This window comes from Heptranchias perlo, chromosome 23, assembly GCF_035084215.1.
Source record: "Heptranchias perlo isolate sHepPer1 chromosome 23, sHepPer1.hap1, whole genome shotgun sequence".
NCBI lineage: Eukaryota > Metazoa > Chordata > Chondrichthyes > Hexanchiformes > Hexanchidae > Heptranchias > Heptranchias perlo.
Genome location: NC_090347.1, coordinates 20,348,760 through 20,367,063, shown reverse-complemented (window position 1 = coordinate 20,367,063; position 18,304 = coordinate 20,348,760). Strand labels below are relative to the sequence as shown.

General features: G+C 39.6%; 1 protein-coding gene across 1 annotated transcript in view; it reads right to left on the bottom strand.

Annotated features, from left to right (window-relative positions):
- Positions 1 to 18,304, bottom strand: part of dnai2b (dynein, axonemal, intermediate chain 2b) — a 57,945-nt gene that overhangs the window by 35,010 nt on the left and 4,631 nt on the right. Inside the window, exons 2-8 of the mRNA XM_068004504.1 lie at positions 12,932 to 13,119; positions 10,850 to 11,011; positions 7,575 to 7,699; positions 6,379 to 6,521; positions 4,606 to 4,719; positions 3,194 to 3,333; positions 1,793 to 1,915 (exon numbers count right to left, since the gene is read on the bottom strand). Of these exons, the coding sequence (XP_067860605.1) occupies positions 1,793 to 1,915; positions 3,194 to 3,333; positions 4,606 to 4,719; positions 6,379 to 6,521; positions 7,575 to 7,699; positions 10,850 to 11,011; positions 12,932 to 13,114 (990 nt within the window). The 5' untranslated portion in view covers positions 13,115 to 13,119. The remainder of the gene's footprint in view (positions 1 to 1,792; positions 1,916 to 3,193; positions 3,334 to 4,605; positions 4,720 to 6,378; positions 6,522 to 7,574; positions 7,700 to 10,849; positions 11,012 to 12,931; positions 13,120 to 18,304) is intronic.

Sequence of the window (18,304 nt, the reverse complement as noted above, 5' to 3'; positions counted from 1 at the left end):
ACTGAAAATATGTAAATGACTTTCCAAATGCAAACTGTAATGAGGACTGGCAGGTAGAAGGACTCCTAATTGTCAAACCAATCCCAATCCAGAAGACAGAGGAAAACATTCATTTGCAGCACCAGACTGAATAATGCTACGAGGGAGTGGGACTAACTGGTTTCAACTATAAAAATTAGCCTTGTAATATCCTTCTACTAGTCATAGTGTGTACTTGCTTAAGCCTAAATGCTAGTAGAATCAATACATTTCTGACATCCCTCTTTCTCAGCTGAAGAACCTGGACAAACTCTGCATATGAATGAGTCACTAGAGTTGGCAGAAGTCAAAAAAAATGTGGATTTCATTGCTGCCCATCTCTTGCAAAACTCTAATGCTTTTGATTTTCCCGATTTTCTGTTTATTTCTCCGGTACAGATACTTCTGTCCATGCATTCATCAGCAGCTTGAAAACAGGGTAATTGCAGAGTCCTATGTGACTTTCATTCATGGAAAGAAAGAGTTGAACGTATTTACAAATAAGCAAAATATCAAAATTTAACTTGTCTATTTGGGATGCTTTGGAACAGGGATAATGGGCCGGATTTTGCTGTAATAACAACGGCGAAGCTAACAGTGCTCACCGTTATTTATGTGCAACTCGGACAGCAACTTCCGGTGACCGCACATGTGCAGTTAAACTCAGAAATCCGGAAGTTACGATCAGAGATGTTCTGCTCCTCCAAAAGGTGTGCTAAAACGGCATCTCGTTGTCTGACTCACCATTCAAATGTATTGAACAGCGTGAAGTTCCTGTACTTACCTCATAGATTCGACTAAACTCGCCAAAAAAAGTTAGGGCTTGTCCATTCCAGTGTAAGTATCCTTTTAATGGCGTGGTAAGTCTTAATTGCTGCCAAACAACCTGTCTGGCATTGGAAATTAACTTTTATAAGTGTGGAGTCTCAGTCCTTCAGCTTTTAATTATTGTTGGAGATTTTTTAAAAATGTAAATAAAAATGTTTTTAAAACTTTTTTTGTCTCTCTCTTAATCCAATCTTTCTTTCCCTCTCTTTATTTTGCTTTCTGTACCTGATTTGACATTGAATTCACTATGCTAACTGACACTTCCTGGTTCAGGCTGCGCTGCTTATTAACGATTCTTCAGTCTGATTGGTTAAGGAGATATGCAGTTGCTTGCCTTGTTTCCAGAGGTCCCAGATGCCCTGTGGAGAGCACTGCGCTTTTTGAATGGTTGGCTGACAGCAACTTAGAATCATAGAAAGGTTTCAGCACGGAAGGGGGCCATTCGGCCCATGCCAGCTCTATGCAAGGGCAATCCCACTCCCCCACCCTATCCCCGTAGTCTTTTCAAGTACTAACTTGCTGTGCAAAAGCCCATAGCAAGTTTATAGGCAAGTGCAGGTCTAACGAACGGTGCTCGCTGCTCAGAATAAAATCTGGCCCAATATTACCCCAACTTATTTTTGGTAGTTATTTTCTCTTCTTAGCTCTCCTATGCTAATCATCATTCCCCAGACAGGTAAAGCAAGCTGCTGCCAGGCTTCTGCTCATGCTGCATGTAAGCATTTCATTTGAGGTATGTGAACAAAGCCCAGGTAACCCAACTGCTTCCCTTCCTCCATTTCTCTTCACAAAGCTCATGTCTCTGCTTTAACATTCCACTTTTCCTCCCCGCAAATGAAAAATGCTACTTTAACTAAACAAGCACATTTCCTTCATTACTGGTGAAATTTGTGACACTGTTACATGGTTTTAAGACAAAGTACCGATATAGCAAGTAGCTAATTACCATGGTGGTTTCAAACTCCAGTGAAATGCCTCCACATGCAATGTCCAGATCGTCTTTCTTTGTAATATCCAGGATCAGTCTCTCTACAGGTTCAGTCATTTTCCGGATATCCCACCATAGCACCTACAGACATTAAACCACACTGTAACAGTCCTGCTCTTACCAATGGATGACATATTTAGCCAGGAATAAACTATGCTTTTGCTTTGGTACCAATATTTTGTCCCAAAAAATCTTAAAGTGAGAAAACGTACATGTAGAACAAATAAATCAAGAACAAAGATGTTGATGGTATTATAGAAAGAAAGAAAGAACTTGCATTCATTTGGCATTTTTCACAACCTCAGGACATCCCAAAGTGCTTCACATCCAATAAAGTACTTTTGAAGTGTCTTTACTACTGCAATGTAGGGAAACACGGCAGTCAGTTTATGCACAGCAATGTCCCACAAACTGCAAAGGAGTAATTCAGGTCCTAGAAATTTATCTATTTTATGTCACATTTATTTCTCCATTACCATTTTGTTACGTATATTGAATCTAATAAGTTCTTCCCATTGATTTATTTTTAGTTTCCTTTTTATCACTGGTATTTTATCCTCTTCCTCTACTGTGAAAATGGTTACAAAGTACTCGTTTAATAAATCTGCCATTACCTTGTTGTCTATTACAGTATCACCTGTGTCTGTCTTTAATAGGCTCACATCTTCCTTAGCCACTCTCTATACTCTCAATATATTTATAAAAACTTTTACTATTAGCCTTTATATTACTTGTAAGTTTTTTTTTCATATTCCCTTACAATATACTATTATCTGAAATTGGATTATTTATACCTCTTTTTCATTCTGAGCTTTGCTCTCATCCCTTCTCTTTTTCATTTTTAGTTTATCAGTTTTACCATTATTTCTAGTCGACAACCCCCCCAACCCTACCTTTATTGGTTTACAGCCCTAGTTATCCTTTCAGCTAGGAACTTGGTCCCAGCCTGGTTCAGGTGCAGCCTGTCCCAGCGGTACAGTTTCTTCCTGTCCCAGTACTGGTTCCAGTGTCCCATGAATTGGAACCCCTCTTTCCCACACCAGTCTTTCAGCCACGCATTCACTTTCACAATCTATTTACTCCTATTCCAATTAGCATGTGGTTCAAGTAATAATCCTGAAATTAGTATCCTCAAAGTCCTGCTTTTTAATTTAGCTCCAAGCTCCTGATACTCTTTTAGCAAGACCTCCTCCCTGTTCTTCCCTATGTCGTTGGTCCTGACATGGACCACGACAATTAGTGCTTCACTCTCCCTTTCCAGAACTGGTTTCAGAACCAGTCCAGTTGTAATCTGAATCACCTGTCACTATGAACTTTGAAATACTTAAAGCACATTTTTTCTTTTCATTCTGCCATTACCTGTCCATCAGTAGAGGTAGAAAAACAATCCGTTCCTGTTTTAGACTGTAACCAAATGATCTTATACACAGGATCCCGATGACCAAGTTCAACTGCTGGCATTTCGACCGCCTGACCTCCTTTCCGTGTATCCCAGTATCCTATACAGAGGAAATAAAATGTAGGTCTTTGGTATTACTGCAAATGGTTTTATGCTGGAGAACTCCCATTGATGTTATTTTTGGAATAGGTATGTGAAGAAACTTTCCATGTGATCAATTATTGTTCTGTGATTTTATTTTAAAAATCATACAGTCCCTCAATATTTTACCCTAGCCTATTCTATCCTCAATGAAAATGGTCTTTCCTATGTCAGCAACACACACACAAAACTAATATTTTAAAACCCAAATTTGAACATAGATTCGGCAAGTCATTTAATACAATTTCAATTCCACGTGACAGCTCCAAATGACGCATAACTCAGCGTTTCTGTTATTTGACAGTTTTGCTAGAAATATAAAAATTTAGAAAGAAATTGGAAGAAAACTATTTTTACATCAGGTTATTATTCCATATGTGAAGTTACCACCCTACAGAGTTGTTATTCAGTTCTGCAATGAACATGGTCCTGACAGTTCTGTAAAACAGCCCTTGTGCAATTCCTGCATTCTTAAATGGAGTGAGATCAAGCTATTTATTTATGGTAAATGTTCCACAAAAAGTAATCTTCAGCCCTCCCCCACCCCACTCTACTCAGTAAGTAAATACCATTTAAGAGAATGACTTTGGCTTAGATCACTTACTTCATTGCAAATCAGTTGAAACTTTTAAAATAAAATCTGGACACACCTTTTGGAGCTCCTATCTTATAATCTTAAGACTTAAGGATTCGTTCTATATCTTGGCCTAATTTTTTCCTTCAGTTTTTAGCATCTATGCCTGTGTATTTATGATTTCTTCCACCTAATCCTTCACTCTACTTGTAAGAACTATACTGCTTGACTCTTATGCGAGTTATTATTGTTAACTTGACCATACTTTTTCATGGCTTCTCTTCCTTGTTTGTTATTCTATTTTGTTTAAGAAAAGGAAAACTTTGTAACTTAAAAATAAAACAAAATAATTTGTTTTTAAAACACTCAGCTCATAAAATTCTACACAGGATTATATCACAGGTGACAACCCACTCATTGACAACAGGCCTGACTTTCCCACAAAATTATTGAAATATTCAGTTTCCAAGCACAGTTAATACAAATCTGCTGAAAATACTTTTTGACTTTCTAGACAGGACCAGATATTCTTGTTTCAATCTCTGTGTGTTGCATGATTTCTATTAATTGTGGAATAATTTAAATTTCAATGTTGTTGAAATTTCAATATTGCAAGGTTTGACACATTTGTACTGTATGTAATATTCACTCACTGACCTATCTGTCCATTGTAACAGCCTCCAGCCAGAATGTGTGAATCTTTGGGGTTGTACTCCAGACACACAAGAGGAGATATCGGCTTTATCACCATTTCGTGCTTATTCGGATTTTCTATGGAAACAAAATGGGATTAAGTACAGATACCTCTAACATTAGAACAGGTTAGTACAGAATTAAAATTTGGAATCACCTCTGTTTAGCAGCAATATAAGGGGTCATACACCACATATTTCTTAATTAAACTACAGAATTATTTAAGAGTGATTATTTTTCATTCATAATTATTTAACGGGGATAAATGATCTGATACTTGCACCCAGGAAGGAAAAAAAAAAAAGAGGATGTGTCATCCCTGGCCACATTCATACCTACTAGAAGCAAGTTACAGAACAGAAAAGACAGGACTCTGGGAGAAGGTCCCCTGCTCACAAGGGATGACACGTAATACAGAGACTAAAGTAGAGGGAAAGGAGAAAAGATACCAAAAACATACAATTGGCTTGATATAATTTGAAACCTGACAGAGGGGTGTCACCTTCACAGAGGTTTTATGACCTATGTGCCTGGGGTGGCAAGTTATGGACCAATTTTTGTCACCTTGCTGCTGATTCTAGAAGATATAGATGTGACTCTTATGCCAGTGCAACCCACTGGCTTTATGGCAGTGATCTCACACTGTTATAAAATATACACAGATCATTGATTTATTGTAATTTCCCATTTGAAGTTAACCAATGCAGAAGACAGTCCAGCAATTGAGGCAAGAGACAGAAAACAGCATAAACTGAAGTATGTAACAAAAGGCAAGTTGCAAGTGTCTAATCTACCATTTGACTTTACAGGCAAGAACCATTAAGTTGTCATCAGCAACAAGATTATTCAGAACATGGAGTCTTATGTACTGTCAACAGCCAGCAGAAAAATTCTGTAAATTTACTGCAATAGTGCTTCCGTTATTATTGCATTAAGCATTTCCGAAAGAAGCTACCAAGCATATGGGTGATTAGAGATTGGTTTTCCATGGATTTGGGGAATGACCGACCTCTGAATTTCAGTAACAGCAGGCCTTAAGGTAGTACAGCTGACACTAGTCACTCAAACTTAATTTTGCATGACCCCCTGATAATGCCATTTAAGAAGTCCTTCTGCTCTTAACCCTTTTGCATAGGTGTCTTTTGTGTCTTTTCCACAGAAGCCATTTTAGACTGGAATCACAGGCAATGCCACTCCCATAAAATCAGAAAGCTCTATTGGTAGTTCTTCCTAAATTGGTCACAGGTTTTTTTTCTTTTTTTCCCCCTCCCACATGAGATTGCATAGTTAGAGGCTGGGTTATTGGTGTGCAAGGTTGCACTATGACTGGATAGGATGGGTCTGATTGTTTTTTCCCGTCCTTTTCATAGATTCATATGAACTTTCCATTGAGTGAGCACTTTGGCTGACATTTCACAAATCCAGGTCAGTTGTGGCTTCTTGATTCAAGTAACAAGCACAACTTAGACTCAAACTTGTAACCACCTGGTGAGGTTTGCTTGAGTTGGGATGCCAATGAGATATGCAGTTGTTTAAAGTGACCCTATTCAGTTTACTCATTTATCTGTCACAGTCTTTAACATACTCTGCTTGCTCTCCCCATTTTTCTTGATGGTTTAGTGGACAATAACAACTTGTTATAAAGTTCCAAATAGATTCTTTAATGCGGTTACAATTTCTAAAAAATAATTAGATCAATGACAGTTCTACAGCACAGGAATATGATAATTGAGTTACCCATGTCCCAAATGTACGAGTCAAAACTCATATCTTCAGAAGCTTTTTGAAACTCCAGACAACAGTAAGAAATTGCCAGCTTCTTCCCTTGATCTGGATGCCATGAGAGATGAGATACTGTCCGCTTAATTTCATTAGGGTCGCTAACAAATGAAACAACAAAGATGATGTAATGGGTTTTCTTCATTTAATAAATTCCTAGAAGTTTTTCCAAAACAAAATATATTCTCCCTACCTATTTATTTCTACAGCGGTCTGTGCTCAGACTAATTTACTTTAAAGTGAATGACTGTACTAATTTAATGCAGCAAAAATGGAGAAGCCCATTGATAAGAGACCTGGTTACTTGATGATTTTGCAAACTTTTAGAATCATCAACAACCTCATATATGTGACTTAAAGATTTAAAAATCCCCTTTACAACCATTGTTTGTATAGCAAATTTCAAAAGCATTATTTTTCAACAAAACAATGCCACAAAAATCAGTGGATTCTTCTCAAGATTATTTCTTTTTACCAGAGAAAATTTGATGTCACATGACTTTCAATCTTAGGTTGAAATGCTCGACAGTAATTTAGTGGCAATTATATCATTGTGAATAATTAGACACTCAGAATACAATTTTCAAAGAGCTGATGATGCACAAAAAAAGTTATCCTGCAAGACCCAAAGTAAACAAGTGATGAGTGAGGTTCCTTTATAATCAGTGAACCCTAAACTCAATAACTTCAAGAGTACTGATGATTTTTATAACAGAAATTGTGGAGGAAGAAGAGATATTTCCCAATATTCATAGCAAGACAATGACATGAATGAGCTGAATTATTGCTTTTAATATGTGTGTATGTCTGTGTAGGGGGCGAGGGAAGATATTCCTGTTTGATCTAGCTCAGTGACATTATTGCTAATAAACTACATGAATTACTTGGAAAAGGCAGCTCTCAGGACAGAGTGACAATTGTAGGATGAAAAAAGTGTCCTTTACTTGAAATATCACAAATTTTTCATTTACACTTGGAATACCAAAGAATTACAGGTAAGCTTTAGTAAACAGCTTTTTGGACTGTTTCCTTGAATTTACTCACAACCAGAAACTGGCTGGAGTTGCCTTTGAAAAATGATTCTACTCCTTTATGGACTAGGATTTTTTTCATCTAATGAGAAGTCCTTAGGATTCCCAAGGATGCACTGTTACCTGAAAACATTTATGGTTTTTGCAGATGGAGGTTCCTCAATTCTGTCTGTAAATTCCTCCTCACGTTCAAAGTACTCCTCATAAATATTGATTGCATTGTTCTGTTTAATGCAGTGCTCCATTAACTGACAAAACAGGAAAGAATGTAGAATTAAGCAATATTTGATTCTTTGAGGACAAGTACAATGACTGATAGTCAAATCCACCTGTCCTTTCTTCATTTCTTCAACAGCTGAGGGAGCAGGCAGACTTCTGCCAGTGTTTCTAATCTACCAATTCTATTAATATTGCATGTTGAAAGCTTCACAAACAAGCTGCTATACTGGTGGTTAAAGCCACCAGCAGTTTCAAAAACCCTGATTGGGCAGGTGAAAAACCTAATATGTCAAGCTCTTTCACCCTTTTAGTAGTCAGGCAAAGATCATAAAATCTGCATTATGGATATTAAGGTGCAATCTACTTTCTATCATTCCAGGGCACAACACATTGGGCCAGATTTTGCTTCAAAAATAATGGCGTCTGAACGATGCATGCTGTTATTAATGTGCAAATCAGCCAACAACTTGCAGTGAGGAAGAGATACGAATCGCCACAAGTTGCTGGCTGATTTGTGCCGCTCCACCATTAGCTTCATGAAAACTGCATCTCACGCTTAACCTCCCCGCGATTTTCAGGAAGTTGCTACATTCGCCTATTAAATTGCCTATTAAACTCCCCACCGAAAGTTAAATTCAGTAATTAACAGCTTAAGTACCCTTTTAACAACGTGATCATTGTTAACGACTGCCAATCAACCTCTCTGGCCCAGAAAGTGAAAAATTAAAAGCGTGGCATCTTATTCCTTCAGGTTGTGAATTGTTTTAGGAGATTTTAAAAATGTTAAACTTAAAACCTTTTTTCTTACTTTTTCTTTCTCTCTCTTAATCCAATCTTTCTTTCCCTCTCTTTGGGCTCGATTTTCTGACGTCTGAGAAGGCGGGTTCGTGGCAGAGGGGCTCCGAAAATCGAGGATTCCCGGGGCAGGTCCGAAGCCCGGCTTCAACCCGCCCACTTCCGAGTTCCCCAGTGACGCGCTTAGATGCGTGCGCAGCCCCCACATGCGGGACTCCCGCCAGCAATTAAAGCCGGCGGGATGCCACTTAAGGCAATTAATTAGATAGTTCAGGTCGTTTGCAGACCTGATTTGTAGGATGTTTTAGGAGGGGCGGGATTTTCAACTCAACTGAGCGTGTTTCCCGTACTGGGGGAAACACTCCCAGTTGAAATAGACGTGTTGCAGCCTGTGGCAGCTGCAAAGGTCCATTTGACAGGTGGGGGGAGACCCTCACTCATTGCAGGAGGCCACACTGTCACTTTGGACAAAGTTTGGCCGCCACCACCCTCCTCCTAACAATAAAATTCACAAACTTGCAACCTCAACCCTGGCGTGCAGACATCTGCAGCCTCCTTCATGCCGAGCTGCTCCCGGTTGGCCCGAGCACCATGTTCTTACCTGTCGCTGTCAAAGTCACCACTGCCCTCAACAATTTCTCTTCCGCATCTTTCCAGGGTGCCACCGGGGACATCGCCGACATCTCTCAGTCATCTGCACAAATGAGCCCTGCAAATACACCTACACCCACTCTGCAGTGACACAATGGGTGGCATCAGGTGTGGGTCTTCATGGTGATCCTCAGGAAAGGGCATTATTGCACAAACCAGACAAGATTTGCAAAGACGTGGCAGTAGTGGTGACAATATAATATGTAATGTGAGTTGACCAGAAATCAAATATAAGTAAAAAACCATGACAAACCCTCAAAACCCTTGTGCATCCCCTTCATACTCACGACACGTTTGCCTTATGCTTCCTGCTACACATATGTGATGCATGCCCTGTGGCTGCAGCACAGGTAGTGACAGGTTGGGTGAGGCAGAGCGTGAAAGAGATGCACGAGACGGTGAGTATGAGATGGAGCCATGAGATTGTATGAGGATTGGGTTGAGTGGTAGTGGTGGGATGAGTACTGCCGAGCTGAGTAAGTGCAGGTAAGATGAAGGTGAGCTTTGAGTGAGTGTGAGGAGTGATGTGACAGAGTAGTGTTGGCAGTGCAGAAGGAGATGTGGGATGGGGGCGGTGATGTAGCAGATGGAGTGTCGGGGAATGAGTAAGTGTACTCACTTCGGCTGACCTACTTAGGTCATTGAAGCGCCTCCTGCACTGTTGGTGGTGCTGGTGACCTCCTCTGCCACCTCGAGCCAGGCCTTCGTGGTGGCAGAGGCAGGCCACTTCCTCCCATCCACTGGGGAGAAGATCTCTGTCTTCCTCCTCCTCCTCCTCCTCACCCCATCCAGTAGGACCTGGATTGAGTCATCATTAAACCTGGGAGCAGCCTTCCCCCTGGACTGCTCCATGCTGTAATTTTGGCTCCTTTCTGCAGCATCAGTCAGCGGAGGACAGCCCCTTTAAATAGGGCTCCTCCAGCTGACAGCCTATGATGCGGCTGCACAGTCCGCCCACTGCGCAGCTTTCCAGCGCGAAACCCGGAAGCCAAGGTAAGTGGCTTCAATTAAGTTGCAATCGCGTGCAGAGCACCCCGAATTCACTGGGCGCGTTACCCACGCGCCCAGTTGACCTCCCGCTGCCAACCCACCTCCCTCCTAAAATCGAGCCCTTTATTTCTCTCTCTGATTTGACTCTAATCCACCTTCCTTCTCAGTCCTTCCCCTGTTTATTCCTCAATCCTTAAATCTCATTGGTTAAGGAGATACACTGTTAGTCCCATTGTTCACCAAGGTCCCAGATGCCCTCATTGTGCTGTTATCAGCTCGCACTACCAGCAACTTTGTCAGCAAAATATTTTAAAACCTAAATGTGCATGAACAAGCCTAACGGGGCACGCCACGAGATGCCCCACTCCAGCAAAATCTGGCCCTTTAATGCACCAATTTATTAATCCACATGGTTACATCCATTAGTCTTGTAGTCTTATCACATCTGTCATTTCTGTGTACTTGGCCAAGTGGTGCATGAAGGTGGGATCAGTTGGATTAGGGGGATGATTCCCTAATTATTTATTAAAAATATTATCTCATGAGTTATTAACGTTAGCCACAGACCTCGTCTGAGGCCGCTCATCAAATCTTTTCTTGAGGTCAAAAATATTGGTAAGTCAAGTGAAAGTCAACTTATTAACTTTTCAAAATGTATTAGAATTAATATCTGGGTTTTTTTTGGAGGGTGGGAGCGTAGAAATCACTGTTTTGCATTAATATCTCCTTTATATGCCACTTACACCACCCAGCTGCATGATCGTGTAGACATAATTCTCATCCTTTTCCACTTTTTTTCGATAACGAATGGTATGTTCCAGATCATTTGCGTTTATATCTTTAGGCCAGCCACCCTCTACATGGTTAATTCCTCGAGTTTCTGTTTCGAAACGTTCTGTGTTTATCTCAAAATATAGAGAGAAAAGAAAAGACTATGAGATTAACGAAAAGCATTAAAATGTTAAATTTGGAAGGACATAATTTAAGGATCAAAAACAACTGCAGACAGATTTCTTGGGCTTTCACAAAGACCTCGGCCAAACCTTATATCTAAAATCAATGTTTGTTTGTGGAGGAGAACATAATCTCACAAAGCACTAAGGTGGATAAGTCGCCCCTCCTAAAATTCTCATCTTTGGCTTCTACATTTTCCCTACAATATAAAGGCACAATTTAAATGCAACTTATTGTTGAATGGTCATGCTGATATGAAGAGATTACAGAGATATTGTACCACACCATGGATGTTGCCACTAAACTAAATGTATGAGTCTTGTGTCCAATAAAAACTGTACAAATTCAGTAGTACTGGGAGACTTGTACTTGAAAGTAAAAATTAAATCACTGAAGATACACCCACGAGTGATACAAGAAAGATAAGAAATTGTTGTTGAGGAAAGATGAGATACTGGGCCTATTTCCACTAGAACAGAGAAGGCTACGAGGAGATAAGTAGTGTTTAAAATTATGCAGTGTTTTAATAGAATAAATAAAGACTATTTCCTCTAGTTGGGCAGTCAGTGACGAGCGATCATATATTTCAAGTTGTCACTGACAGAGTAAGTAGAGAGGTTATGAGAAATTTATTTATGTAAAGAGTTATTAGAACATGGAATTCTTTGCCACAGGGAATACTTGATGGGAGTACGACAGCCTCACATCCTCCACCTTCCATAATCTTCGGTTCATCCAAAACTCTGCCGCCTACATTCTATCCCACACCAAGTCATACTTTCCCAACAATACCAACGTATATTGATTGGCTCCTGGTCCCCCAGTGCCTCAAGTTAAAAATTCTCAACCTTGTGTTTACATCTCTTCATAGCCTTGCCCCTCTTATTTCTGTAACTTCTTCCATCCATGCAACCCTGCCTTTCCGCCAAACTCTCCATTCTTTTGACCCTGGCTTTTTTTTTACATCTAATCCTCTCTTCGTCCCACCAATGGCAGATGTGCCGTCAGCCACAGAGGTGGAGCTCTCTGGAATTACCTTTCAAACCCTGTTGCATCTCCACCTTCCTCTCCTCTTTTAAGACCCTCGTTAAACCCACCTCTGACAAAGCCTTTGGTCATCCCTGCCCCAATCTCTCGTCCCTTAGTTCAGCATTTAGTTTCTTTCCTCACGCTTCTCTCCAGTGCCTTGAGATGTTTCTCTTGTTAAAGGTGTAATATAAATGCAAATTGTTGTTGTATGGTTCTAAATCTGAAAGACACTAAAGGCTGCCTGTAAATCACGCAGATGGTATCAAAGGCTACCTGCCAATTAGGCGGTGGCTGGCTTCATAGAAATGTCCTCATTTAAAATCCCCGAACACTGTTGAAATCAAGCTAAGCTAGTTCTTAGCCATGTTTGTAAGTTGGAGAATAAGCATAATATTCTGCCTCAAAAGGTGATGTAGTTCGCTTACTCTGCTACTAGCGTATCTGACGAGGATAATGACACTCATATGAGGGGGTGAGTAAAGACAATCCACCAATCATTCCTCTTTAAGGAATACCACAACTTATTTATTTTTTGGCCTAAATTTATGAAGTTTTCTTCAGACAATACTAAATTTTTAACCTTTTGAAGAAGTTCCAGATCCACATAAATCACTTTGAAAAGCTCAGTACATTGACATTTTTGCAATATTCAGCCACTGGCTGGAATGGGCCCTTAAACATAGGAAATATCTGATGGATTGCAATCATGGAGAAATCTGTGTTTCAGCTCATCCTTCCCTTATTAGTTGAAGAGCACAGAAAGCTGTTCCTATGATGAATTACTGGGAATATTTTAAAAATTCAAAATTTTATGATACAGCTTTCAATTTTTGCTATCCTACCTCATGTTCAGACATGTCATTTGAAACCTGCACAAACACATCAACTGGATTTTTCTCGATGAAATTGTCCGCTAATGTCGGATCTGGAATAATGTCGACATGTAGCTCTGCTGGGCGATCCGAAAAGTTGCATTGCCGGCCAAATTCGCTTCGTATTTTGGTATAAACATAAACAATCTCCATGATGCCTGCAAGAAACCAAGATAATGTGCTTACTCCAACAAATTCTTAATTTAACCTCCCCTTGTACTGTAATCGTTTGGTAAAATAAATGTAATCAATGGGGGAAAAGTAGAATGTTTTGAAGTTTTTTTCTAAAACAAGTGGAAGTGTCTCCTCCACCTCCCAGTAATATTTTTTCTTGCGATCAATTATTATACAATAGAAAAAATAAAACACAGTTTATATTTGAACTAATATTCCAAGTGTTCTCATCAAATCATGTTTTTTTTTAAAATGAGTTATTGTGATCAAATATTGATCTCATCATTTATATTATCCATTATTTGATCTCCTGTGGCATTGCTTACTGGCAGCCTCGAGTTTCCAGCACAGTTGTGATGTTTAGCATGCGTCCATTCTGAGTTGGAGAGCGAATCATAGCGGGGGAAGAACACAACAGTGGAAGTTGGGGGGGGGGGGGCGGGGGGGAAGGGTTCAGAACTCTTAATTAAAATCACTGGACCTTGAGAGCACTAGGGGCTTTCAAGGTTAACGGTGCTGGGAAAACCACGAATGATGATGGCAGCTGTGGTGACAATTTTTTTGTCCTGGATCTGAATTCCAACCAGAAGGCTGTGTGGGGGTGTCAGTTTTAAGGTTTGTATGCTAGATATTCACTTGGGTTCAGTGTCACTGGTCATACCCATAAGCAGATTTCACATCCCCTATGATCTGGAGTGCACCCATTTCTGTCCCATATCTAATTAAACAATAGCACGGCCCAGGGAGAGGGAGATGGAGCATTCTTGTCCAACATTCTGTGAACTGCTTCTTCTCAAGTCTGGGAGCTGGGGCTCTGCCGACAAAGCATACAGCTTTTGAAACGGGGTGGCTCCCAGGTTACTGCCTGACTAAGCCCAGTGTAAAGTGAATAGAACAGAATGACATCATGGACCATCGGGTGTCGCAAGGAGCCATCCTCTCACAATAGCTCCCTTAGGATGACGAAGTGTGACTTCAAATCACTATTGTAAGCCTAAATGAAGTTTTAGGCTGCTGGCTTACAGCTTTAAAGAAGGATACTGTGTGGAGTTATCCCCTTACATGCTGAATGTAGCAGTGCATAAATATTATGTTAAAAAATGCAACACAAATACAGCCAAAAATACATTTTGCCACCTTTCTGTCACAATGAGAAAATGTCTTTTTGTCCAATAAGAAAATTGGGATGTGTTTTAAAACATCAGAAATTTTAAAATTATAATTGACAGGAAGACTGGTCATTCTCAGAGCATGCTATCAGTTGCTGTTTGTAAGCATTGCTCTATCTATTCTATTATGTATTAGATGGAGGAGGAAGGAGCTTAAGGCGCATTCTGAGCTTTGTAATCTGTGACTGACGCACTCGTTATTGGTGCATTCTATAAATGGTAGGCCACCATGTGACATACGCAGTGATAGTGGTGCATTCTGGGAATAGACGTGATTTTATATATATATATGTTCATTTACATTTCAGAGTATGCCTGAGGTAACCATGCACATGCAGCATGTCGGACCATTGCAAGTGTGCCGGATTCCTTGAGACAGATAAGAATGAGATTATGAAAAGGTGATACCAAAGAGATGGAACTTAGGAAACAGGCAGTGGGTGACCATAATCAAAAGCTGTGGAAAGGTTGAGGAGGAAAAGAAAGGAGACCACAGCCAAAGTCAAAAAGGATGTTGCTGATTACTTTGACCAGGACAGTTTAGGTGGTGTAGATAGGACAGAAACCAGACCCCAATCATGAATGGCCATGGATTGGAAAGTCTCATTTTTCCCAATTACCTCTTCAGTTCCCCCCAAAAAACAGATCCAATATATGTTTTAGGTATACTATCTACAGGTCAGAAACGTGTCATATTCTAGTTTCTGTAATTCAGTGCGACTTTTATTTGTTTCATCTCATTGAATCTAATATTATTATGGTCCTGTTACCAAGGTGCTCCGCCATATGGAGGTCTGATACTGCATCAGGATCAGGTCCAAAAAAAATAAATCAAGTACCCAATTAACCGTAGTTTCCTCACTAACATGTCACGTTATGAAATGATGTCTAGAAATCTTTCAGCTGTCCTGCTTTCAATAACTAGATGGCTCACCACTGGATCACTGAATACTTGGGAAATTAAAACCTGCTTAAAATTAAAATCCCCATTACACAGACGTTTGTGCCCAGAGTGCCTCATCCTATTGGGCACGCCAAAGTTCAATAACACTACACTGGATATACATTATTATTGAAGTCTTATTTTAACTATCACAAAATAATTAAATTTAAGAACCATGAGTTTGCCTTGCTACAAGTTCTTATAACTTTGCTGAATGCAGAAAGATGATTATCTATACTTGAAATAAAAAGATTGGTAACACATTAAATTCTTTCTTTAAATCTCCTAAAATCAATGTCAACTTTCAGGGATTGGTGGGAAGTGGTGTTAAGAAGCACATGTAATCTTTGTCCTAAAAAGATATTTTTCATAAAAAAGTAAAGCTTTATTCTACTGAAAACTGAAATTCAAGTTTAGAATCCCTACAGTCATTAGAATGTTGTGACATAGCTGAAAATGATATTAATTCTTATATCGCACATCCAACAATAAATGTAATTATTAGAATTAATTCAAAATACTAGTCGATCGCCATATCATGGCATATTGGGAGGCAAGACCGTGTAGTCAGCAGGTTAAGTGGGATGAAATAGCGGGGGATAATCAGACTAATATGTGCAGACATAATTCAGTCCTCATTTTAAAGTTTTACATTCTGTCCTTATTTTTATATAATATTTTGATTTGATAGTATTTATAATTAAATAGCAAAACCTACAGCAATTTGGAAAGCAGAGTTGGTTGGAGCATAAGGAGATTCTCTATAGTGCAGGTTGAGGAGCTGAAATATTACAGCACTAGAAAGGGATGATATAGTTGAGGGGTTAAAGACAAAATCTATTTGGTTAGAATTAAGGAACAATAGGGGAGCTATTATGCTTTTAACTTTCACATAGACTGGACAAATCAAATTGGCAAAAGTGGCCCTGAGGAGGAGTTCATAGAGTGTATTAGGGACTGTTTCTTAGACCAATACGTCAGGGAACCAACCAGGGAACAGGCCATTTTGGATCTGGTAATGGGTAACGAAACAGGATTAATTAATGATCTCAAAGTAAAGGATCCCTTGGGAAGCAGTGATCATAACATGATAGAATTTCACATCCAGTTTGAGAGCGAGGATCTTGGGTCTGAAACTACTGTATTAAACTTAAATAAGGGCAATTATAAAGGAATGAGGGCAGAATTGGCTAAAGTGGACTGGGTAAACAGATTAGATGGTATGATGGTGGATAAGCAGTGGCAAACATTTAAAAAGATATTTTATGACTCGCAACAAAAATATATCCCTGTGAGGAGGAAAGACTCCACAAAAAGGATGAACCAACTATGGCTAACTAAGGAAGTAAAGGATGGTATCAGGTTAAAAGAAAAAACATACAACATGGCAAAGATTACTGATAAGCCTGAAGATTGGGAAAACTTTAAAATCCAGCAAAGGATGACTAAAATAATGATAAAGAGGGAGAAAATAAATTATGAGAGTAAACTAGCAAGAAATATAAAAACTGATAGCAAAAGCTTCTACAAGTATATAAAAAGAGGGTAGCTAAAGTAAATATTGGTCCCTTAGAGGATGAGGCTGGGGAAATAATAATGGAAAACAAGGAAATGGCAGAGGAATTGAACAGATATTTTGTATCTGTCTTCACAGTAGAAGACACTAATAACATACCAATAATAGTAGAAAATCAAGGGGCAAAGGGGAGGGAGGAACTAAAAACAATCACAATCACTTGAAAAAGTACGAGGTAAACTAATGGGTCTAAAGGCTGACAAGTCCCCTGGACCTGATGGCTTGCATCAGAGGGCTGTAAAGGAAGTGGCTGCAGAGATAGTGGATGCATTGGTTGTAATCTTCCAGAATTCACTAGATTCTGGAAAGGTCCCAGCAGATTGGAAAACCGCAAACGTAACACCCCTATTCAAGAAGGGAGTGAGACAGAAAGCAGGTAACTATAGACCAGTTAGCCTAACAACTGTCATTGGGAAAATGCTAGAATCCATTATTAAGGAAGTAGTAGTAGGACATTTGGAGACTCATAATACAATCAAGGAGAGTCAACATGGTTTTATGAAGGGGAAATCGTGTCTGACAAGTTTATTAGAGTTGTTTGAGGAAGTAATGGGCAGGGTGGATAAAGGGAAACCAATAGATGCAGTATATTTGGATTTCCAAAAGGCATTTGATAAGGTGCCACATAAAAGATTACTGCACAAGAGCTCATGGTATTGGGAGTAATATACTGGCAAGGATTGAGAATTGGCTAACTAACAGAAAACATGATGTGGCGATGCCGGTGATGGACTGGGGTTGACAATTGTAAACAATTTTACAACACCAAGTTATAGTCCAGCAATTTTATTTTAAATTCACAAGCTTTCGGAGGCTACCTCCTTCCTCAGGTGAACGATGCGATCGTTCACCTGAGGAAGGAGGTTGCCTCCGAAAGCTTGTGAATTTAAAATAAAATTGCTGGACTATAACTTGGTGTTGTAAAATTGTTTACAATTAACAGAAAACAAAGAGTCGGGATAAAAGGGTCATTTTCAAAATGGCAATCTGTAACTGGTGGGGTGCCGCAGGGCTCAGTGCTGGGGCCTCAACTATTTATAATATATATCAATGACTTGGACGAAGGAACAGAGTGTCTTGTGGCAAAATTTGCGGATGATACAAAGATAGGTAGAAAAGCAAGTTGCGATGAGGACACGTAGTGTCTGCAAAGGGATATTGACAGGTTAAACGAATGGGCAAAAAATTGGCAGATGGAATATAATGTGGGAAAATGTGAAGTCATCCACTTTGGAAGGAAAAATAAAAAAGCAAAATATTATTTGAATGGAGAAATACTACAACATGCTGTGGTACAGAGGGATCTGGGTGTCCTCGTACATGAAACACAAAAAGTCAACATACAGGTGCAGCAGGTAATCCGGAAGGCAAACGGAATATTGGCCTTTACTTCTAGGGGGATGGAGTGTAAAAGCAGGAATGTCATGCTACAACTGTACAGGGTGCTGGTGAGACTACACCTGAAGTACTGCGTACAGTTC